The 25388-nt window shown below is 38.1% G+C and overlaps 1 protein-coding gene across 6 annotated transcripts in view; it reads right to left on the bottom strand.

The window, feature by feature from the left end:
- Positions 1 to 1028: 1028 nt before the first annotated feature.
- ZMYND8 (zinc finger MYND-type containing 8) overlaps positions 1029 to 25388 on the bottom strand; it is a 48721-nt gene continuing 24361 nt past the window's right edge. For 3 of the 6 annotated variants that reach the window (XM_066199149.1, XM_066199150.1, XM_066199152.1), the window contains exons 4-21: positions 24108 to 24326; positions 23133 to 23246; positions 22244 to 22336; positions 20894 to 20981; positions 20208 to 20263; positions 19682 to 19759; positions 18541 to 18656; positions 17002 to 17483; positions 16528 to 16668; positions 13759 to 13911; positions 12551 to 13054; positions 11711 to 12079; positions 10240 to 10430; positions 9617 to 9697; positions 8542 to 8620; positions 7762 to 8001; positions 7452 to 7609; positions 1030 to 2900 (exon numbers count right to left, since the gene is read on the bottom strand). In XM_066199149.1, coding sequence (XP_066055246.1) covers positions 2799 to 2900; positions 7452 to 7609; positions 7762 to 8001; positions 8542 to 8620; positions 9617 to 9697; positions 10240 to 10430; positions 11711 to 12079; positions 12551 to 13054; positions 13759 to 13911; positions 16528 to 16668; positions 17002 to 17483; positions 18541 to 18656; positions 19682 to 19759; positions 20208 to 20263; positions 20894 to 20981; positions 22244 to 22336; positions 23133 to 23246; positions 24108 to 24326 — 3264 coding nt within the window. In that variant the 3' untranslated portion in view covers positions 1030 to 2798. Of the gene's footprint in view, positions 7170 to 7451; positions 7610 to 7761; positions 8002 to 8541; positions 8621 to 9616; positions 9698 to 10239; positions 10431 to 11710; positions 12080 to 12550; positions 13055 to 13758; positions 13912 to 16527; positions 16669 to 17001; positions 17484 to 18540; positions 18657 to 19681; positions 19760 to 20207; positions 20264 to 20893; positions 20982 to 22243; positions 22337 to 23132; positions 23247 to 24107; positions 24327 to 25388 lie in introns of all 6 variants that reach the window. The other 3 variants (XM_066199155.1, XM_066199153.1, XM_066199154.1) reach the window with 3 other exon arrangements.

The following is a 25388-nucleotide window of genomic DNA, read 5'->3' as shown; positions in this document are numbered from 1 at the left end:
ATGCAAAATGTCACTTTCCTAGCACGGGCACTGCTGGTCTCAGGGCTTGCTGAGCAGAATTTTTTCCTCAAAGTTTCTCTGCTGTAAGAATTGTTTCCTTCACTTGTGATATAATTTTCTATTTGTGACAAAGTCACTGGAGAATTGACTAATGCTTGCAAGGTAAGCTCTCTGGTAAATAAACTTTTGAAAGAGGAATAAATGAGATTGCAGATTCCCAGAGAAGCACAACTTCAGCTTTTAATACCCCATCAATCAACTAACTGATCTTCCTTGAAATTCCAAATTTAACACCTGACATAATCAATTGTCTGAGCACTGTTTCTGTTGGAGTTTTTTTCAAGTTTCTTGGAAGATTTTGCTTTCTGCATATATTTAAAGGTTTGAAAGCTCTTGGTTTTGTTGCTGACATTCTTAGCAGAGCTTTGGGCGGGACACACCAAGGGTCACGAAACACGTGTATCACGCAGGTGTCACCACTTCCTTCCAGTCACCATGGCACATTCATCTCTCAGTACAGCAAGAGTATCAGGATTTACTGTTCCAGGCAGTTTATCACGGATAGAAGAGGGGACCTACAGCAGTTTTGTACTTAGGAACATCCAAAATGCCTGGGAGCATGCACACACACATGTACAGGACTTGCTCAGTTCCTTCACCTGTAGTTTTACATATTTCTACATTTTCTACATACTTTACTAGGGTTTGGGCACCTGTTATTTTAAAGGAGGAAAGAAAACATCTTTTCTGCAGAAAAAACAATGCTCATTAATTAAAAAACCCCTCCACAGGCTGGAACAGGTGTCAGAAAGCAGTGGGGTTTCCTACACTTTCTACATCACTTTCTTTTTCCTCTAACACAAGGCCTAGTTTCAGCACCCAAATTCCATGGTGAAGGCCAAAACATCATTTCAAGCTTTCCAGTTTTGTGCTTTTCTGTGAACAGTAGCACTGGGAAGATGAACTGTGGTTGCTTTACAAACGCACAGAACAAGGTAAGTGCAGGAGCAGAAACTTAAGACAATATTCACAGATTTTATAGTGTTTCATAAGCTCCCCCTTCCTTTTCACTTCATAATTAAAGACACACACAGAGAAGTCCTGCCCCATTCATGCCCTCTTGAGGGGCTACAACTGCACTCACTGTGAGAGACCCTATTTCTAACCCACAAATACACCTAACACTGTGTATCTGTCCAACCCCAGCCCAAGCAATGAATAAAGGCTACATAACATCAAATTGGACAGGCTTGGATCCAAAGATCCCACACTTCTGAGACAGAAGATGCCAACATAAGTGAAATTACCTGTGATCTGGAGACTGTGCAGAAATGAATATTCCTCCAGACAGAGCCAAAACTGGAAATCCAGCAACACAGAACATTTTTCTAAAACAGTTTAATTAAAAAATTGTGACGTTTCTTGAAAAATTGGAGGAACCCAAAGCATACCGTGTGTGTCACCTGTCTTAGTCACAAAGAAACACAATTGTCAAAAAAGATATTTAAGTTTAATACAAATTTTATACAAAGAAAATGTGAAAAAATACTTCCATATGCTAAAAGCAATTATGCTTCACAAATAAGGCCAGCTAGGCTAGTTTTGACACAACTGCAATTAATGAATATTCTGTTCTCGCTTTTTTTTTTCTTCTAATACTTTTTTCCCTCTAATCTAGGTACTAGCTGGAGACTGTACAAACCGCATTCTTATATAAACAATGGGAGAAATCAACATGACTAAAATGTACAACAGAATGTACTGGAATGATATCATACAATTAATTTTCTCATATACATACATCACCTTTGCTTTGTTCAATGCTTTCGTTTTACACAACATACAAAATGGGACTACAGCCTCAGTGTAACAGACAGCATCTCCAGGGGGTACTTCCTCTCATACTGCACTGCTTCATGCTTACAGAAAAACATAAATTCCATCATATAAATAATACATGCTCTGGCCCAGCATCAGAAGTCCTTCGCCCATGTTTCCCAATCCATGTTTTTCTCCACACCTAGTTCTTGCTCAAAGTCCTTTGAGAGGATTTTTAAAAAATAAGAAAACTGTGAAGCATAGCAACAAGCTTTACTTTCCTCAATCTTTGATATCAGTAATCAGAAATCCTGCTACAACCAGCTGCTATTACACTTTGCAAATTTTCTGATCTTGGACTAAATGAAATTTTAAAATTATTTTAACCTGTAAACAACATTTATATTTGTTGTCAGCCTGGTCATTGTGAAAAACAGTATAAATTTTTATGGAGTTCAGGTCCACATATTTTGCCTAATTGAGCTAACTGAAAGGAGATGTCCTTCTTCACATGGTTGGTCAGAGAAATTCCACAAGAGTCTCAAAGTGCAGGAATTTTTTTCACTCCAAATGCAAAAAGTTGTTCAGATTTTCCAAACCAGATTATATGACGCAGTTTCCCAAGACCAGTTTTCAGCATCAGGTTGTGGTAAGGCTGTTTTAAACCTTCCTTTTCCAACTTCAAATGCTCTTTATAAGTTAAAGTCAATACAAATATAAAAAGGAGATGGTACTCTAATGACATCCACAAATTGTACATTATTTACAAAAGAAGCATAGACTTAATATTGATCTTACCTGTCCTCAGCTTTTCTAAGCCAGCACTAATGCTTTACATTAATGTAGTGTAATTAATGCTTTGTACACATACACAAAGCCTAAGTCTGAACCTCTGAGGTTAATCCAAAGAACTGTGTTTATTTATCACATTTCTATTAGATTTATTTATTCCAACAATTGTATGAACTTCTTGTTAGCAGTTAGACTCTTCGTACTTGGACTGGCATTGTGGTCTGAACATACTGAACTCCAGTTCTCATTGCCACTGTCCCAGCAGAAGGACTTACCACTACAGGAATGGTCTGTGGATTAAAACCAAGAGAAACAGATTGTTATGTTAAAGGTCACATAAACATGACCACAGAAATAGAGATTTGTTTTCCAGGGGAGATCCAGAACAAGTTCCAATTTTGTGCAAGAACTAATACCTTTATTACCACAGTATTACCTCATTCCAGGGGAGGAGTAGTGCATTACTTCCCTATAGCTAAGAGTTCCTGTGTTCTCATCACTGCTATAGAAATACAGGGACAGGAGGTGCTATGGGGGCTGCACACACTGCCTGTGCTTGGAGGGTGAGGGTTTCAGAGTTACATCCAGTTATGTATTTTCTGCAAACTAATACATGGGAAGAGGAAAAAGGGCTAAGAAAATCCTTTGTCATTTGAAAAAGTTCTGACAAATCAAACTGGAGTACAAAAATACCCTTGTTTATAAGTATATTCTCGTTACACGTTACTTAAATCTTTTTCCCCAAAAGGAAGTTTCCCCCATGCATTCAGTCTACACAGAAGAGAACAAAGAACATCCATCTGAACAAAAAAAAAAGTACTTAAGTTAACTTCTGCACAAATCAATAGCAAAAACATCAGCATTACTGGGAACCGTCTTACACACCCTGTAAAAATATTAATATAGAATAAACTTTACACTTCCATCATACTGATCATGATTTATACATCTCAACAAATGGAGTTTCAGGACATCTCTATAGGTGGTAATTGATTCTACAGATGCAGAGACAAAGGCACAAGAATGTTAAACAATCTGGTCAGGGTCACATCACTCTGGAGATCTGTAAGAGGATTTATTGAATCTAAAGTCTGTATCTTAACCTTCCTCCAAAAACGTGAGAAAGTCTAGAAATGTCTCTACCATACAAACTGCAAAGTGTGTTCCAATACAATTCCAGTGATGCACAACTGGTGATCAGACAAACGCATCCATTTCAGTTCACAGCATCTTGTGGAAGAAACAGAGAGTGAGATTTTGAGGAACCTGAAAGGGATGCACAGATCTTCCCCCAATGGTAGTGTGACATTCCAGAGAGGACATGGAAGAACAAATACGAGTTCACTGAAGCCCAATGTTTCCCCACACTGATTCAAGAAACCACATGAGTGTCTTAATGATATTCCACAAAGACTCTGAGTATCCCTGCTGAGATGGATTACAGCTCCTTTGTGACTGAGTCTGTGCCTTCCAGAAGCCTACTCATTCCATTCCCTGGAATGCAAAGAAGATGGGTTCATATTTTTACATTATTTTAACTGCAGGAAGAATAAAAAAACAAACATGGGACCAATTTTCTAAATAAACTCAAGATTACTGCCATTTTGTAATGATTTCAGATGTGTTTACAAGGTTCACTGGAAATGGTACCCAGAAGATACAAATGGTAGTTGTTCAGAGGACGAAATTCCTAGTTGGACACAAAATGCAAACTGAATTCTAAAGAAGCCATTATGTAAGTCACTGTCAGTACTGGAGGTGGGGAAATCAGGGTTGCCACAGTTGCCTTTTAAATATACACACTTACACACATGGAAATAATTAAGTTTCACTTCTTAGCGCGATCGGAATATGGAATGTGCGAGACTCCTTAAATGTGTTAAGATCATTCCCTGAGAGGTAAATTTTCCACCTCTGCCAGTTTTACACATATGTACATTTTGCATACATATTAAACATGCACTAAGGTTTAAAATTATTTAAATTGCACGTGCAGTCATTAGAATACAGAGGTGTCTGTAGCTGTGCAAGACTAATGCAAATGTGTACAAAGTTATAAACATGCACAAATAAAGTTGGAAACCTTTCACACCTTCCAATTCTGCTTTACATAACTCGATACACTTTGTGTTACAAAAAACCAGTGAGGGTAACTGCCATTTTTCTGAATATTACACAAAACCACCATAGGATCTTACAACCTCACAGCTATTCACAAAAGCAGCCTGATGTCTTAGAAGTCTGCTATTGGATTTTAAAACACATACAAAACCTTATTGTTAATGGTAGTTCAGTCCAAGCAACCCAGGGCCAATGCTGCAAAGGTGCACAGTGGTCTCAGCTGAGACTGAGTGGAATTGAAATGCTCAGAATGTGGGAAGTCTCCATCCCCACCAAGAGCTGTGCTTGTGTGGAATCTGATGGCTGTGAAGCCCTGTTTGTGTTGGAGTGTGTATCCTCCAGCACACACAGGTGTGTCCTGCAGCCGGGCGTGTGCACAGGGAAAGTGAGAGACAGAGGAACTTCTACAGCACATCAGGCCTCACAGTCACAGTGTGGGTAAGGTACACTGTTAAGTCAAATAGTTTATAACAGTGTATTTTAAGTGAGAAATGAAGTTACCCACACATGGGCTTCCCTGCTGAGCCCAGCACAGAGGCAGAGCACGTGCCATGACCAAGGCAGCATCAGCTCAGGAGCTGGCTCTGACATGAGCACTGCAGAGCACAACCAGCTGAAATAACAGGTGTATAAAATACAAAAATCCAACTCACTTTTGTCCCATCTACTGTGACTGACACTAGGGAATTCGGATGTCCTTGGTTAAAGCCTTTGATGGAAAAAACCCAGGTCTGATTCCAAAGCGGTTTCTCGTTTCATAATGCTAATGTGTGCAAGACTGCATGGGAGAGACATTGCTGACAAATGCATATTCTTTTTCACAGGTACTGAGATGTCACAGGAATATCAAGCATAGCTCAGAAATAATTAAATCTCTAATTCTCTTTAGGATACCATAGACAAAACAATATTTAAAAGATACTTAAAATGAATTCTATATATTTACATTGATGTTGTGGTCAAGTATATACACGAAACAGACCAATAATGTGAAATGGCCTCTGCCTGTCCTCAGTGCCTTTGCCAGACTCAAAGATTTCTGGATCCTTGCAATTGTGAATGGAATGAAAGGGTGGAATGTTGCACAGCAAAATAAAGCATTTTGCACTGCAAGTTGAGACTATACCAGTGAATTCATCTCTTGATACAACTGCAGATGGAGACAACCCCCCAGAGATACTGAGCAATTTTAATGCCAGGAACAGCACTGCTGCAGACTTTAAACTATGACACTGTACTTACAATTCTGGGTTGAGTAGTTGAGATATAGGTGGTGGTCTGCAGTACCTGGACCAGTTTTATAGGCTGGTTGCTTGTCACACCTGTTGCTATCTGCAGAGACAGCACAGGCAACCTCAGTAGAAGTCTCAGCTTTTACATTGAATTCCACCTAGTTGTTACATTATTATTATTATGATATGTAATTTATGTTGGATATTTTCTTCGTGTTAAAAATTTGCATCTTAATGAATTCACAGGTTACTTCCTCGTTAGTAAAACAAAATTCAAATTATGAACATGGTCAATGTATACAGCATGATGTTTCAGGTAGAACATCTATATAAAAGCAATTCCGTATCGGTGTAACTGGAATATTCCCTGGCAGGTTTTAGGTCTCACATTCCCTACTTCCCCAGTAATACAAAGCTTGTGCTGCCATAACAATGCATATGAACATTAAGTGAGTTTAACCAACTTCATCAAAATATTTAAGTGAAACAGCACCTCCTTTTTCCCCCCCTCTTCAAATCTGTTCCCCAAGTTACTCCCTTAGGTGACATTTCAAGCCCAGAGATCTAACACCAGACAGTAGCAAAAGTGTCAAGTAATGAACACAGCTCTCTAGATTACTATGCTTCCCAATTCTACAGGACTATCTTGATGAGACATCATGCTGGAATCACAATACTACAAAATTAGTTTGCTTTTAATATTTTAAAATACAACAAGGCTCCTACTGATGTGGAGGATCATGTGTAAGGGTTTGAAGGATCAGCCCCACCCCCCCCACTAAAATTTTTCATTTAATAAATCTTGCAAGGGCAGAAAAAAAATGATGCCAAAATTGCTAATAGTCAAGCCCTACCTATAAAGCAGAATCTTCTCTATAAACATTTTCTATATACGCAATGTTAAGTCCCTTTTTTTAGAGCATTTGCTCATCCTTGCCTACTGAAAACTATCAGAGTGGATGCTATGGAGGATTTCAAACTGCTCCGTTAACCGTAGATCCAGGTGAAGTGTTGTCTCAGTGTTATGGAACATTGTGGTACCCTAATGGCAGTCTGTGGTGAGAAAGTAAGTTGGTTTGAATGCAGGTCTTGAGCTTGGCCTCTGAACCCCCAGGCAAGAAGGGCTTGGAAGTGCTGCAGTCAGTATTGCTTATCAGAAGGCAACTTGTATCGAAAGATCCAGAGCAGAAGCTACACTGATGGGTCCTGGAGAGAGAAAGAGAAAGAGGTCCAGTCCCCCTAGGCTGGCAGGATGAGTCAAGCCAACACAAGGTTTTATTTGGAATAAGTGAAGGGGAGAGGGTGTTCCCAGAGGACAGGAGGAGGATTTTTACAAAATGAAGAGCAAAAACCACAATTCTTATCACTCCGCAAAACTCTTTGAAATATACAAATGGTTATAAATTCCTGGCTTATCCAGGGAAGTCTTTAGGCGTAGGTTTCAGAGAAATCTTACACATTATTTGTGTTTGAACTGATGATACTCACTGTAACACTCTCTTTGCTTTTATCAGCTGAACCTTCCTTTTCCTTAGGAGTGCTGGCTGTTTCTGTGGGTGTAGACTGCACGCTTGAGCTGGGCTGGGATGATTTATTTAGTGTTTCTGTGCTAATTTCAGTATCTGTTTCTTGCTGCGTCGCAGTAGCTAAAATCAAAGAAAAAAGAGAATGAGGCCACTACTCATGGGAGCCAGTCCACAGCCCCTCCTCAGAGTCACATCTGCACATGAAAAACTGAGTCACTGTGGATCCATCCACCCACCCAAAACCCCCCCAGCTGTGTAAGAGGCACCATTACCTGACTGTGTGCAAGATTTCATATGCTCAGGCCAATGAGCTTGTTGGCAGGGGTAGTCACAGTAGCTGGTATTCCAACAGCAATAAAAGATGGCCTCTTTCTTGCAGTTGGCACACCATTGCTTCTTCTTGGTCTCATCCACTGCTTGTTGCTTTTCCAGTTCCAGCTGCTTCTTCACCTCAGCAATCAAACGATCTCGTTCCTGTTCCAGGCTCTGACGCATTTCAGCCATTGTCAGTTCTACTCAAAATCCAGAGAAAGATGGGTTTGCATTTTCCACCGCACAACAGCAAGGAGCAAAACAGTAATATTCATAAGTTTAAAGACAACATGAAATTAAAACTAGCAGTCAAGGTATTCCCTGAGTTTGGGCATTTGTTTCATACCTACTCAACAAATGCAAGTCTTCCATCTTCTTTTCTAATTCTGGCACCATGATTTTTAACCATTACCTTCCATTTGTTTAACGCTTTAGTTCTAGATGTCCCACAAAGGACCAGAATACAGCAAGAACACAAAAAGGACATATGTAGCTGCTGCTAACATGGTTTGTCTTTGCAAGCCCAAACTTTTGTTCTGCTCCAATATTCAGAAAATACAGAGGATTCCACCTCTTTTCTCAGCTCATTTGTTCATTGCATCTTGGTTTCTTTACAAAGCAAAACACATCAGTTCCAAGTGGGACAATGTGCAGCATCATGTGATGAAGATAACACATACTACAAGCATTTTCACTTGTAGGACAATACCTGACACTGTTTTGGACTGCCATTTTCGTACCTAGATTATGTTTCATTTCTGAAAGTTCCTGTTGATGTAGCCATTGAAGTTTTTCTATCTCAATCCTCAAACGCCGAATCTAAATATTAAAAATTTAATAGTTAGCAATAACAACCAGGGCGTGGTGTGTAATACATAATTATTATATACAAAACCATGCCCAAAGCAATCAGGCATTGTTTACAACAAGGCTCCTTCATATTAACATGAGAACAAGACAATGGTAGACCCCAAACCAAAGTGTGAAGTATTCTAAGTATCTGTTTGTTGGATCTGCTCACCATAAAAAGCACGGGACTCTGTGAAGACAAGAAACTTCTGTTAAACTTACTCTTGATTCCTCTGAAACTGTCAAATCTCAAATTTTTGACTGGAATCAAGAACCTATTCCTCAGTGCTGTTTGCATTTATTAGCATGACATTTCATTTATTTATTTTATTTTTAACTAGATGAGGCTTAGAAAAGCAAGATTATCTATTCACTGTGGATTGGGAATTTCTTATTTTGGTTAAAGCAGGTAAACAAATCATCACACTTTCAGCTTTATTTGTTCCCATTCATACTTAGTTTGCACTGCTTAATCTGCTTTTTCCAAGGTTAAAAAAAACCCCTTAGAAGATACTAAGCCCTACCCTTAGGAAATATTAACATCAATGCATAAAATTTCATTAAAAATCCAAAACACTGAAAGTATTTTAAAGAAGTATTAAAAATTATGGTCATAATCACATAACTGGAATAAGCTACTGTACCACACAGTTTACAAAAATTTTATTTTCAAAAAAACTGACTTAATTTCTGATTTTAAACAAGGTGGCAAATGCTTGACAGCAGATTGAAGGACCCAGGTTTGATGACTTAATGCTTATCTTACAGAGCCCACCTGGTTTTTTTCAGTGTTTTTTTCCACTCTACTCATTATTTCTAAAACAGCACAGAAATCAGTTCTCTTGACAATCTCCACATATAATCCTTTGTAGGTACAATTATGTGGCAGTTATTTGCATATATAAAAATACTAATTTGCATTTTTCAAACTTAAAATACGAGGGGTTTTTTTAATCTTACACTAACCTCAGCTATTGTACTTCCAGTAGTATTTTTTGAAAGATCATTATATATTTCAGTCATTGTTCCTTTGATGGCATCCATCATCTGAAAGACAAAAAGGAAAAATAATTCTTTGATATATATTTTTAATAGATTCCCACTTTCATTTTCTTTCAACCCCTCTACTGGGAACCTATATTGCTACCCTTCTCTCTCTCTCTAAATATATGCAATTTACCTGGTTCTACTTATTTAGACGGTAGAGCACAACAATTTTGATCAGGACTCTGATTTTTAAGTGTCCTGAACAGGTGAACTGCTTGACCTTCTACTTTTCTAAGACATTCCTATTGATATAATTTATAAACAAAAAATATATGACCATGAATTTGGGGAAGAAACTCAATGCAAAAATACATCGTATTCATTGATTTTTTAATCTAAATATCTAAGGGAGTATGGAAGGCTCATGTCCCTTCCCTCACTGTCACTACGATGACACCAGCACTACACCACCCCTTCTTATTAAAAATTTAACATCTGTTTAATGCATGAACACACATTTATGACAAGTTCCCACTTGATGAAACTACAGGGTGTTTCAAAAGAAAAGTACAACTTCCTTAAAACTTTCCTCCAGAACTTACTTTGCTGGTATATTTAGCAATATCTGCAGCCACATCAGCTGAAGCTGTTGCAATTGGCAAGTCTGTGCTGAGTGAGGAGGAAAGTGTGCTTGCAGATCCAGAGCTGGTAACCATGGAAATAGGCTGAGTGCTTGTGACCAGGGTTATAGTGGATGTGGAAGTGCTCTGGGTGATCTCTTTTTGCTGCACAGCTAAGAAAAGAGAACATTGAGGGGATCAATCACACAAGGAATTATGAAAACAGTAGACAATCGTCTGCCTTCAATATCTAACTGAACTGTGTGCATGTAACCATTTCAGATTTGCTTTATTTACACAATGGTATAATTATTAATTACACAGTGCCCAGCCACTGAACTTGCACACAATTGTAATGCTTAGAGGTAATGAGGCAAATATAACTTTGAAACTTATTTTAGATTGGCCAGTGCAGAAGTCTCCCTCAGTTCTAATGACTTATCTGCTGGAGTATTTTTAAAATAGTATTTTTTTACAAATAAAACTTTTCAAGTGATTTTTACTGGTTCATTTTATAAAAGACGTCTTCATTCCCAATATCCTCAAGTAGTGGAATTGCTGAAATAAACAATTTATTCATCTTTATGTGCTATATTTCTGTTCATGCCAATTCAGTATATAAGAAATCTATAGCTTTTATAGTTTTTACATGATAGATTTCTAGACTATAATATTTAAAATGGAACATTGCCATGATGTGCTCAATAGTAAGCAGTATTAGGAAAACAAACTCATGGGCTGAACATGAAGTTCAGCCCATACTGTTAAGGTATGTACTGAAGCATGACTCTATTAAAAGTTTTGCATTTAACTTCTCCAATTTTCACATTTATTTTTCGTCACTGAATATTTCTGTACCAATTTGTGCAGTCTACAAGCAGAAAGATACCACTTCCTCAACACTGCTTAAATGACAGAAACAAAAGCAGCTTGGGACCAGAAAAATAAGCCTCTGTAAATGTCTTAAACCTCTCTCCTCTACAAAATCACCTGTGTGCCAGTGGTGTCAGCAGAGTGGAGAATGTCTGCTCCTCAGGCACAGCAGTAAACATTTCAGTTTATTAACTTGAAATGACAAATGAAGCTGATTTACATAAAGTTGCTATTAAGCGAAGGGAATCAACAGTAGCACAGGCTTGTGTTACCCTGTGCCAGCTATTGGTGAAGGCTCCAGCAAAGGGATGGTGAGAAAACAGTTGTGAAAACATTCTGAAATGCCAGGGCTGTTTGCTCAGTAAACTAGCATCAAAGTCTTGTTAAACAACAGGGATTTCAAAGACAAATCCCGGAGCCTGGGTAATTTCATTGTTGACAAATTATACTCTGAAAAACCCTTCAGATCCACTGCTTGTCAGATAAAACTGGAAGCCACTTGTAGATACTGAGGTGACACTGGTAAACATGCAAGTGGAATAGTTAATGTGTTTAGCATATGAGTTAGCAAAGTGTGTACCTTTAACTGCTTGTCTTGTCTGATATCTCGTCCCCTGAGAGGACTGAGGCTGCTGTGACTGAGACTGCTGGCTCTGCTGCTGCTGTCTCTGTACCTTCTGCATGTGCCACTTCTGAGAAGATGTCTGGAATTTATTTGAAGAATTCCACACCACCCTCTGCACAGCAGGGGCGGTTTCCTTGGGCAGCAGAGGCCTCTGCTTTTTCACAGGGCTTCCTGTGGCAGCAGAGGGAGCACTGACAGTGGAAGCAGCACTGGTGGTTGCTGTCACGCCAGCTGGGGGAGTCTGCGATGCGGAGCGGGTGAGGACTGGAGTTTCTGGGAGAGGCTGGGTGCTTGCACTGGAGGAAGGTGGAGTTTTACCTACAACTAAACAAACATAAGATGTTATGCCAGCTTTTCACCAACACAGCTGATTCATAATTTTCCACCTAGCTTTTGGAACAGCCATATGTACGTTCCAGTCTGCTTTGAATTATTTTCCTCAAAGGTAATCAATACTCAACAAATACCTGAAATGTTGGGAGGTCATGGAAATGTAAAGATTCAACTGAAAGTAGTAATAATTGCAATATAAACTCTACATTTGTCACAGAGTAAAAATTATGGATATTCATAGTTCTACACTGCTGAAAGGAAACAGTAAAACTAATTTTGTTTAAACCAGAAACTACAATCGGTACTGAAAACTTTTTTCAGTCACAAAGGATGAACAACCACTCCTAAAAATTGTTTTAATACAGGTATTTTAATCTTAGTGCAAAAATAAAGGCAGCAATTCTACCTTTGGTAACAGCCCTACAGAACAGAGGGGAAAAAAAGGAAATAATTTCATCCTACCATCTTGTTTTGGAGAAGGTTCTTTAGATTCTTTCTTGTTTTTCCTTCCTTCACGAGTACAATGATCATCTCCTAGATCGATGACAAGTTCACTCTCAGAATCAGAGTCCAGTCCTAGATGCACAGTTGGAGAGTCTGTTTCATCTTTACCTTTCAGTTTTTCTTTCGCAGGATGCTGTAAACTCTTTCCCTTTTCAGAAAATTCTTTTTCAGTGTCTGAAACAGCCTTTTCCTTGACTGGTTCTTCTGTTTTCTCCACTTCTGGACTTGTGCTTTTAAGTTCCTCCTTGTCTTCATTCTGTGCTGGAGGCTTAGGTTTTTTTTTCAAGCTCAATGATTCTTTGTCACTTCTTGCACCTTCCTTGTCCTCACCATCCTCTTGATCATTCTTTGATTTCTGATCCTCATCACTATATTCACTGTCACTGGTATCAGATTTTTCAGAATCTTCAGAGTCACTGTGTTCTACTGCAGTGTAAACAGCTTCAGATATTTCGTTTATTCCTAATTGTGGGAAGGAAAGCACATTCCATGCTGACATCACACTGACTGACATTACCAAGAAAATACTCTATATACTGGAACAAAGTGTACACATCCCATTACCTTAACTGTTAGTCCTTAAGCTACAAAGCTTAGTGCCCTATCCCAGCACCACAATGTGTAAGAATGAACTTCTACATACTCCAATTTACATTTTTTTTTCATTCAATGGCCCTCCTTTCACTGCTTTTTCCCCACCACCTGCAAGGTCTTTTGTTCAACTCAGGACCAAATGCTGGCAAATAAATAAAAAAAGGAATTATTTTTATCCACAAGAAGCCACCTTAAAAATCAGCAACACTATTCACCTGATCACACTTACTTACTTACATTCATTTTACTATGTGCAACTGACAATTTAGGCAGAATTCTCCAATATTTCAACAAAGCAGATAAGGCTATAATCCTCTCATACTATCTACATCAGAATGGTACAAAAACAGGTTAAAAGATGAAAGCTTTTTGATAAAAATTTGAAGCATCAGGTCTCACTGTGTTTTAAAGCAAACCAGTTCAGTGCATTCTACTTGCCTCAAAGAGTTTGAATATTCTCTACTCCTGTTAAAAACATAAAATATTTATGGTTTTACTATTCAAAAACTTATTTAACCTCCAATTTAACTGTGTCCTTCCCACGTCCACTGTGTCTTTTGAGGGACACTCACCCAGTTGTGCTTTACAGCTCTCGATGGTCTTGTCCAGGTTGAGCTGGAAGCGGCTGCGGATCTGGCGCTTGGGGGAGATGAGCTGCACTGGGGTGCTCTGCTGCTGCACCGACTCGCTCAGCTCCTTCAAATCCATCTCGGCTTTGCTGCGGTCTGCAAAGACAAACACACACTAAGAAAAAGGTTTGACAAGAAAGAACCGAGATCAGAACCTAGATAAAACACGTTTTACCAAAGAGCAATGCAGACGGATCTGGAACATACTGCGCTTTTTGTTGTAATTATAGGCTAAATAATAACTCTAAAATGACTTCACTACAAAAAGTGGATTCTTCCTCTCTTCACACACAAAACACAGGCATCAATTATGGGGACATTTTCTCCATCAATGTGAATTTATCAAGAAATCCCCATTCAGGATTGTAAAGCTGTCTGACAGCACCTCTACTAAACTACTGCTGTTATTTACTACTAGGAGTACTACCTTCACAGAAAAAAATTAAATAGAAATAAAATCTTTGTAAGATTGTAAGACACATAAAATCTTGATAGTCATCATTTAAAATCCAAAAGTTAGGTAATGAGAATATATATAAAAATGTGGACTATTTCACTGGATAGATTAGTAAGTTCAAGATAGAATAATACATTTTTCAGTATATGCCAGCAAAATCTTGAGTTTTCATCTAAATGAGTAGAATTTTCCCTCTGAAATGCACACATCTGTCTGCAAAGAACACACACTACAGTGCTAAGGGTATAAATGTCTTAGTTGCTAAGTTTCACATTTTTGCTTCAATTTTCCCATTTCAGAGGCTGTATTTGTACAGCACAGTCCTATCCTGTACCCTTTGCCAAGAGTGCTGACATTCCGTAAATGCTCAGGGCACTAAACCAGTTGGAGTTAGTGGGGGGAAGAGTAAGGACCCATGAAGAAAGGGGAAAAAATGAAGAGAAGAATTATGTTTGGCCAATTTAGCTGTTTTTACCTGGCCTGTGGTAGGATCAGAAGAGCCAATGCCATAAGCTGAGAAAAACCAGAGGCCATGGAGAAGGCAAAAGGTAACACTGCACAATGTGCATTTGTGCTTTATTTTCAAGTTTCATTCTAGAGCAGTCAAATATGACACAGCATTGACTTATTTTACTATATATATATACATATATTTGCAAAGCATTTTCTGTTGAGGTACAACTTAGAGAAAAGTGAAATAAATACAAAGGGCTGAACCAATGATTCCTCTGATCAGACATAATTTGTAAGTCTGAATTTCCTAACAAGGTACATTCATACTGTTTCCTGCCTCTATTATCCAAGGGCAGGTCCTATACTATCAGAAACACATTTTTCTTCCCCCCAAATCCCTGTATATCTTGCTCATTCACACCTCCATATTTCAAATTATCAAGTCTGACAGTAGCAACAGATGGTCTATTTCTGTTATTTTTCCTTCCTTTTTGGTGAATTGGAGACCACAGAGTCATCCCAGTACTCTTCTGAAGATACAAAGTGTCTTTGTTTTCTGGACTCTCACTTTTGTTTTTGCAGAGAGAAATCCAGTTCATGTCATGTATGATAATGAGTCACAATGAGTTATACTGGAAAAATTCTAAAATCCACAGAAGAACCCATGTCTGGCACAGCTGACACTATTAAATGAAGAAGGATTGTTATTTTCACTCTCATCACCAAAAAGTACATTAAATAAAGGAAATTCTCCTAAATCTGAAAAAAACTCCCAGATATTCCACTTGAGAGCATACAAGCACTTCTTTTATATTACTCATGGACCATTACAGCAGAATTTTCAATCTAAGCTATTTATTCAAAGTGCTCCAGCTGATGTCTCCCATCTGTGGCCCAAAAAACTGCAGCACTTCCAAATGCATTGTCACTTCAGATGAGGTGACAAACAGCTGCAGTACAGCAGAAGAAATTAATTTTACAATTATGTCCACACATATGACCCACTGAAAAACAGACTTGTGAGCTAGTATCCAGAATCAGAATATCCAAAAGGCACTGAAGACATAAATTCATTTCTTGAACTTAAGCCTTCCTGAAATACCTGGCTAACACCAAGGGGCAAAATCCTGGTTCACCTGGAGGTAAAAAGTTGCCAGAACTGAATGAGAACACTCACAGGAACGAAGCATGACTGAGGAAACTGATTTACATGTTTGGCTTGCAGAACTGTTTTACCAACTTAGTTCTTACCTACTCCATCTTTCAAAATTCCACAATCCCCAAATTTACTTCTAGGGAGTTTCAAGACTTCAAGAATTCTGCTAATTCCTTTCATCCATCTATCTCCCTAGAGAGGGATGGTCAGTGAGGAGGTGATGTGAAGGCAGCAAGAGAGAAGCCCTAGTAAATCCTAAATCCTAAAGACCACAAGAAAATCTCGCCAGCAATTCACTTGAGAGAGACTGAGTGGTGAAGAGGAGCAATGTTCATGTAATTACAACTTTCAGAAACTTACCTACTGTTTAGACACATTCATTTGTACAGTTCAGGTACGAAAAAAATTATCCCTTAACCACTTCCTTTCATCAACAAGAAAAAATAACAGAAACTTTCTTCTACAAGATAAGAAACCCAGTAAATCTGATGAAACAATAATTACATGTGTGCCTCATTTAAAGACCTTTGTTCATTTAAAGCCACATACAAGCATGTTTGTTCATATTATGCTGCACTGACACCACCATAATTTGTTCAGCTGGTTTTTTGTTCAGAATACTAGGTTTTAAAATGTCAAAACTAACCAAGGTTAAGATTCAGAATGCTTCCTGGAGTAGAAGTTCTTTCTTGCTTAGCAGAAATTGGCGTTGATGCTTGGGGAGAGAAAGGTTTGGGGCTGCCTGACAAGCTCCCTGCTTGACCTGTTCTTGTTGGTGCTGGAGAAGCTGAAAAAGTACAAAATTAATAAAGACACATTTAAAACCAGAACACCTACTCATGACAATTCTAACTCCTTTTCTTATTTATTTCCACTCTCCATTCACTTTAATAGTCACAACTATTTCCTGCTATTAAATTGAACGGGTTCAGTCACTTTTTAAGATTATTCATTCCTTCTCAATGTGACAGAAAGAACTGTTCTTTATCTGTGATACTGAAAGTTAAATGCATCTTTTTTAATTTCTTCATAAACCAAGTCATAATACAGCCTTGTCTTTAAAAAGTACATGAAATAAAACTAGTCCATTTCCAAAGTCCTGTACCTCCTTTTTTTTTACCTGTATTTTTCTCAATGAAGTCCATGGATTCTTCACTGGCACTAAAATGACTGGAAGTTGCTTTTTTCTCTGCATCCTGTTCAACATCAGACCCAGTGTGAACTGATGAGTTTGTACTCATTGGTGACCGTGGCATATCTGTCAGTGAAATCCTGCGACCTGTGCTACTGCTCAGCATGGACTTGCTCATCAGAATCTTGGGTGATGCTGTCATATCAAAATTCAGTTTGATTTTCTCTTGTTTGTCTGTCTTTGCAGTTCCAGCAGCTGGGTTTGCAGGGTCTAACAACATTTGGTATTGATTGTTGGGAGTATATGGTGTCCGGAAAGGTGCATAATTAAATACTCCAAATTTTCTACGAATGTTATCAACATAAACCTCCATTTCTTGCATTGCACTATTGAAGATGCTTTTAGTCTTTTTCACAGAAAAAGGAATTTCTTTAGACATGAGGTAGCAATTATTTATTGGAACCCAGGCCCTATATATAAAACAAAGAAATAAAAGATAATATAACTACATTTCATACTGTGAATTGACACTGCCAACTTTTATGCACATACTAATTTATTTTTGCCTAATCACAAAAATATGAAAAGCTCAGATGACTTTAAAGAGCCATCATTACATTCTTTTAACACCTCAGTGCTAACTTTTGGTAAGTAAGCAAATTGCATGCCTTGGATTATCACTGGCTTATTTTATTTTACTCAGTAGCAATAAAACATGACTTAACACTGGCCAAATATGACAAAATATCCCTAATTGGAACACTTGTGTAACTGCAGACAGCCACTGCTAGACAGTTTATTTGTCATAGCACAAAAATGTTAAAAGCACGTAAGGAAATGAATACTTCACAAGCACCTTCTTAGTAACATTTTACATCCCAGGCCAGGTTGGCCAATTCCTCAGTACCAGGAAAAGCTCTAGCAGCAAGTACTGGACAGATTTTATCTATCATGAAATAAAGCAGACCCTGAAACTGCCTCCCAAGATGCTAAGATAGCAGGAACTTTGACTTAATTATTCCATGGCCCTGTATAGTTGGAGTTTTTTACAGCACATGTTATTATAGATTTATATTTCTAATTCATGACAAATCAACTTGTATTCATCATGGCTGTGTCCATCCAAGCAGAGGATTCACAAGCACAGAGAAATCCCTCCAGAGCAAAACTGGCATTTTCAACGCAGGTCATATTTCTGTATATTTTAAAACTACAGGTGTGTGTATATTCCCATAATGTTTAGACAAATTACTTCATTGGTTTCTTTCACCTTTAAGAACTACAGTTCTCCCCAGCACAACACCAGACACAGGAATTAAGCTGCATACTCACCAGATTATGTATGTATCTTACAAACACAGTTCATGCTCTACAGACATCATGGAAGGAACTAAAACTGTTTGCTACAGTATTACACAGTTTGTTAGGGTCAAGGTTCTAAAGACATGATCCAGAAACTTGTAGGCACACAAAACTACAACATGAATTTTTTAAGCACAGCCAGACATCCTTTTGTTCAACTCCCACCTGTCATGTTGGCCAAAGAAACGGGCATCGACTTGCCCGTCTTTATCCCTCAGTGCTTTAGCAGGCCAGAATGGAAAGCCTTTGAGTTTAGCCCAGACCAAAGGGTGAGGATTGCTCTAGAGGAAGAGGCAAAATACAGTCAGAAAATGTAAGCAGTACTACCTTCAAATCTGATAAAAAACATGATTTTATAAAAAACTATATGTAGTACTTAGATTCAGTAAAGATCCAACATGCACAAGGCACTTGCCAAATAGAAGATTCCATTTTACTACAAACTATAATAAATTCTGAGAGGACAAAATGATAAAGTTACATAAAAAAACCTCCCAAAACATAAAACCTTACACATCTTGATTAAATTTATCGTAACTGCTGCACTTCTTAATTAATTTATTTTTGATTAGTCCCCTCCAAATATAGAGCATAACATAAGTTAGGCTAGAGCCAACCTTTGAAATGTTCTGATTTACACTTAGGCTTGTGTCTGGGCAGATCACAAGACACTAAAAAGTCCTTTACTTAGGGTAAGCACCACTTAGCAATAACCAAAATATCAGTGTGTCATCAACATTATTCTCATATTGAATCAAAAATACAGCACTGTCCCAGCTGCTAAGAAGAAAAGCCCAGCTGAAACCAGGACAGTCCAAGAAAGAACGTGATGAATTACACACTTCTACTTAAGGAATCTTAAGATGTCTTCCTAAATTTGGTTGAGTATTCAACAGGAAACAGACAACCTATCAATAGGTCACAAAAGAAAAATCAAGTCTAAACTGATGCACATCTGCAGAGAGAGGCTCACATTTCAGAAATCTGCAGAGCACTAAGGGTACCACATGAAAGCACTGCTGGCACAGGGCAATTACCTTATATTTGAGGACAGAGAACTTGTGAATTGGCTGACAGCCTTTACAATTATTTCTGACTGGACCAATCCTTTTGTGAAAACCTGCAATCTTACAGCTTAGTAATTGGAGACAGTCTGACTCCACAAGGATGATATACCAGCTTGGTAAACTACAGCAGCTTTCCTTGACTCAGTAACCACCACAAGTTTCAAACAAAGAGGGGATAACAGTCAAATGAGAACTGCTACTTTCATGTAGTAGCTAGACTACCATAATTCTTAACTTACACAAGGCTCACAAAACCAATTCTCGCGTTTTTGGCAAGCAGCTAAATAACATTCCGGACATACTTCAATTTCATTCATCTGGAAAGAAAAAGCAAAGTTATTGGAGAGATTAAACAAAGTCCAAAGTGTGGTCATTTGCATTTAATCAGAGGAAAATCATATTGTTACAATATAAGAACTACAAAAAGTACATCTATGCATCAGAAGATGTTGGTCTCTTTTTCCACCTCCAAATATTCATTAACAAGACAGGTGCCTTTGAGCAGAATCCATATATCCACTATCTCCTCTTCCCTCCCCTCCCCACAGGTCTTAATTATAAATAGTGAATATCCTAGTGGAATACACATTAGCAGTGCTTTTGCCAAATGCCATTCTGTAGGCCATGGACATGCAAGGAAAGGAAATCTACAAAAATTATAAATCTGCATTACACATCTTGGAAAATACATATTACATCACTCACAAATACATGGCATGGAATACTAAACATACAGAACAATTTATTTAATTGAGGCTCCCATACCTCATGCTCACAGATTTTGATGATGACTTTTGCTGTTTGTGTCAATTTGTGATTTCCTGAGGAAACAACAAAATGCTTTAACCAAGAAAATTGTTATGGCAGAAATAAGATAAAATCAACAGTTTTCAGACATAAAAGCTGTCCATAAAAACAAAAGAGAAGATCTAAAAAAACTATGTAAAAACATATGCATGAAGTACATGCTTGTAGATGTACTTCAGAAAGCAGAACAACACTTTTCTTCTCAATGTAACATTTAATAATCGTTAAATGTTCCTTTTGGTAGCCTATTGCAGCCTTCCCACCACTGACACACCCTTTCAATGAGGGATGTGCTGTATGATCTTCTCAATTAGGTCTCAATCAAGTGAGGTACGATGCAAAACATTAAAACAATTTGGGGGCTGGAATTAAATGATGCAAATTGGATCAGGTCATCAGAGGTCCAAACCATTCCATGATTCTACCGCATTGGAAATGTTTTCTCTAAGGTGGAATGAGCAAGTGACAGCACAGGTTGTATCTGGCAGTTTTATTTATGGCAGTTGTTCAAAGAAATTAGTTGTTTAAGGCACTATGGTCATTAACAGGAAGACACTTTCAGTGCAGAAATCTAGAATTTGCTCCATGAATTTAACTATCCCAAAGTTTCATATCTGAGGATGTAAGTACATATTAATACTTACCCCCATTGTAAATAATGCAGTTGTGCAAAATCCATTTGGCATCAGCCAAAAATGCTTCAGTGCAACCGTACATTTTCTTTTTAACATTCTGTAAAGAAGAAATTAAGAATGTATCAGGAAAAAGAAATCAGTAAAAAGTGACAGCTTCTTCCTCAAGGTTGTGTCCTATCAGTCATACAATAAATAAAACAGACACCTGGAGGTGTTCAAGGCCAGGCAGGACAGAACCCTGAGCAACCTGGTCCTATCCACAGCAGGGGGTTGGAACGAGATGAGCTTTAAAGGCTCTTCCAACCCAAACCAGTCTGTTTCTATGGTATTGATTCACTGCAGACTTATGATTCTAAATGCTTAAGAATCTCTCACATTCAAGGTGCCTTCTGACTGCCCTGGAAGTGTATGAACTGTCTAAATTAAATAGTGAATTATTTAAATCAATATCTCAAACATTTCCAAAAAATCATGTTTCCTAACACAGCATTAGGAACATGATGTTTCTGCAGAAAACAGTCTTTGGTTTCTTCTACTGATGCATTATCACTCCACAGCAGTTTTGATTTTGACAAGACCCATAAAAAATACTGGTCACAGTACATTAGACAATATGTTTGATATTACAGTCTACCTAGTGGGTAAAGCAATTTGAATAAATAAAATCAGTCCCATGGTTTTGTTAGCATACTTTATACCATAAAGACATCAGCCTCCACAAACCAAAACTTATCACCTCACCAGGTCCTGACAGAACAAAGCTCTGCAATGCTTCACTCTTCATTAAGCAATGGAGAATTGAGAATTTCTTCATTCTATGTACTTTCAAATTACTACTGAACTGAGAATGAAAGTCCCATTATCCACCTCTTGACTTTCTTTTTTCTTCTACACCTCAGGTGCAGTGGAGATTACAGTATTTGTTGAATGATCAGTAAAATGAGTCTGGAATGACCCCTGGATATATACATCAAATGGTCCCTAATTAATGAACCAATGATCCATAACGATCAAATGAAACATAATGATCAAATGAAAATCCTGCTTTAAGAAGTCTCTCCTGAAGATCATTTACAGAATCAGATTAATTTAACAGGAGGAAGTCAGCAGCGTAAGCTTGTCTTTTTCACACTATTTTTTCCCGAGTATTTGTTACTGGCTCAGACAAAACAGTGAAGGTCAGTTAACATATGATTGTTTTTAAGCTGTAAATGAACTGACTTTCATACTAATCAAGAAACCACCCCACCCATCAAAATGATTTCAAACAACTTCTGTCCTCCTGCCATCAAACATTTTAGAAATGTTACAGATAGCAATCAAACTCAAGGAGCCTTCCTCTGTTAGCTTCATACAAACCTTCTCTAATGTACAAAGGTCCATTGGATGAAAGATATATTCTGCATAATCTGGGTGTTGATCCAGTGAAACTGGCTTTTGAAATGGCTCTGTCTGTTAGGGGAAAAAATAACCACACTGGTTGCTAATACTGAACAGTTTCATCAATGACAACACTCACTCATTTTCTAATACTATTTCCAGCTGTGTTATCAGACAAAATCCTTCAAAGGTAATTATAGAACGTTGTGAGGTAATAAATTATTAGCAGAACAACAGGAACTAAAAGGTCTCATTTAACTGATTTTTCATATGCTGGACGTGATGAATTGCAAAAGTCACAAAAATTGGGGGAGTTGTAGAAGGTACTGTTGTGATTTACAACACACAATGTTTACACACGTTTTAGACACACTGAAGGAAATTTCCTCAGCACTTTAAAAGCATGTGATTCAACCAATTTCTGTGGTAAGAACATTTGCTAATAACAGACAGAAGCTACACTTTCAGCACTTATAATCAATAATGCAACAGTGTCAGTGCCTAGGGCTTCTGTCCATATAAATATACTGGGAAGAGATCAAGTCCTCACATTCTCCTTTTATGTCTGATACAGCATTGTCCACTTTCAGAGAGTAAGAAACCACCACCTTCCACTGGAAAATCACCAACTGAAAATACATCCAGAAGTTACATCACAGAACTACATTTTAAATGCATTCCAAAAACAGTCTGTACAACCTAAACTGATCTGTCTGTGCTAGACAGGTGGCAGATAGAACAGAAGCTGTCACAGACAATCTGATAAACTAAACTAAACATTCATCATCCACTAAAGGAAGCAGACCCCAGATTATGACAAACACATGATCCAAGTATTTAAAGAAGAAACGAACAAAAATTTCCTTACCCCTGGCTGTTTCATTTTCTGTAGTGCAAACTTCAGTAGATATGATAGCTGTTCGATGGTGAGCATTGTCATTGCTTTACTCTGTGTTTCTATGCATTCTGCAACAGTGATTTTCTAAAAGTTCAGATTAAAAAAACACTTTGTTAGCAAACATTTCTAGATAAATCCTTCTCCACTGAAACATTCTAGCATTCAAATGACAGGTAATAGCTGTTTTATAAGAAACAAAACATTTCTGATAATGCAGTACAAGTACTTTGGACATCTATTTTACCTGGATTTTGGCCTGTGTATGTTATCGAAAAAGAAGAAAAAAAGGAAAAAGGGAAAAGACCAGAAAATTATCCAGCATGTTCAAGATCACACAAGGTGAATATGTGAATACAAAAAATTCCCAAATACAATGTGGCTTCAGAGCAATGTGAGAGAGTGAGAAGGTCACCTGGGCTCTAATAAAATAAGTGATCAGAGGAAAACATGCCCTAAACCAATTTGCTTTCACTACAGATACTTGGATGCTAAGTATTCTCTCCCCAGGAATCACTGGAGAGGAATGATTGAATTCTTCCACAGTAACAAAATACCCACTTGTTTATGCAGACCCTATAGTGCAATTTTTCTGCACTGCTGAAAAGCTGATCAGCCCACCAGAAGAGGCACAAGTTAAACCAGTGAAAACTGCAGAATGATTTCAGAATTACTGGTGCCTGATGAAGAGATCACTCTTTGAAATGGTGCTTCTCTAGAGCTGGAGACACAAAGGAAGTTGGAGACTCGTGCTAAGAAGGCAAACACAAGCCAGGTAACAAACTGAGAAAAAATGGTGAAGCAGAGCCATGGCCTCTTCTGTACAAATTTTTCTGGTACCGTGACCAAGAGGCAATGCAGGAATAAACCAGAAACATTTCAGCACACAGAAAAAGCTGCTTAAATCTCAAAACCAAGAAAGAAATCCACTCCTTATAGCAAACTAACCTCACATTCTGGGCAAAACCAATCCCCCTCTGGTTCGGCTGTCAGTTTCAGACACTTAGCATGATAAACCCGAGGACAGAGTTCACAGCAGAGGACTTGGCCTTCCCGATGACAAACCCAGCAATAGAAATCATTCCGTCCATCCTGTGGTACAACATCAACAGGGTCTGTGGTGAGTGGCTGCTTCATATAGTAAAACGGACCATGTCTTAGTTCTGACTGAAATGTAGGCAAGAAAAACAGGTTTGGTTTCAAAACAAATTTGCATTTTTTCAAAACACAATATTCATAATATATAAGCAAACAGCAATTTACAGAGTTTGATTAACATTTATGCAAGCACAGTATCTTAGTCATTGCACAAAATCATTCATAAAGAACTTTACTGCTTATTCAGATGTCGAATGACAATTTGCACTCAAGACCAGAAATAAATTTTTTGTGGCAAGTGAGGGCATTGAGTGCAAGACATGCAATCCAACAAGAGCCAGCAAACACTTTCAGCTTCAAGAAAGAAGTATTGCTATAGAAGCTATTACGGCCTCTAAACTCAGAATTTCATGAGGTCGTGCAAGCTAAATACTGAGATATTTAGTGGTGGCTAAACCTGGGGCAACTGAAGAAGTTAGTCCTGAAACAAGGAGTTGAACACCATGCAAATCTGTGCTAGTTTGCAGCAGTTTATAGCTTTGCATCACGAAGCAAGCCAATGCTGATTTTGATTAATAGGGCAAACTGTAGAGAAGGATGACAAAGGAGCAAATTCACATTCTGAGCAGCCACCTCCGCTACAGGAGAGATTTCATTCACCACCTAAATGCATATCACAGTTTAAGACTCACATCTCTACTGGTTTGCCTGCACTAGAGAACAGCATTAACTTTGTAACCTGCATGAACTGGTCTTCCCCTTGAGCCTGACAGCTCAAAGATGACACAGCTGACGCCAAAACACAGAAGTGAAGAGCCTGGGATGGCTTAAATGGGTCCAGAGATACCTAAAGTTTGTTACATCGTCTTTGAACAGCTGCTAACATTTATTGGAAAACTACTTTCTATTTATTAATGACAAGGGAACTCAAATTCTCTGTTTGGTATACGTTATAGGGGTGGTTTGCTGAGGAGGGAAACAGCCTTGAGATTTCACACAGCTCATTTAATGTGACTTCTTTTGTTTGATGTAAAACCACTTGCTCGTGACATCACTTGCAATTATCCAAACACATGTAGTCTGAAGAACCATTTTGTACGATTCTCAGGTCATTTTGCTAGTGTCCTACAC

This window comes from Chamaea fasciata, unplaced genomic scaffold, assembly GCF_029207755.1.
Source record: "Chamaea fasciata isolate MVZ Bird 193981 ecotype frontalis unplaced genomic scaffold, bChaFas1.0.hap1 SCAF_17, whole genome shotgun sequence".
In the NCBI taxonomy this organism is placed as follows: domain Eukaryota; kingdom Metazoa; phylum Chordata; class Aves; order Passeriformes; family Sylviidae; genus Chamaea; species Chamaea fasciata.
The sequence above is the reverse complement of the archived record's forward strand: the minus strand, read 5'-3'. Positions and strand labels throughout refer to the sequence as shown.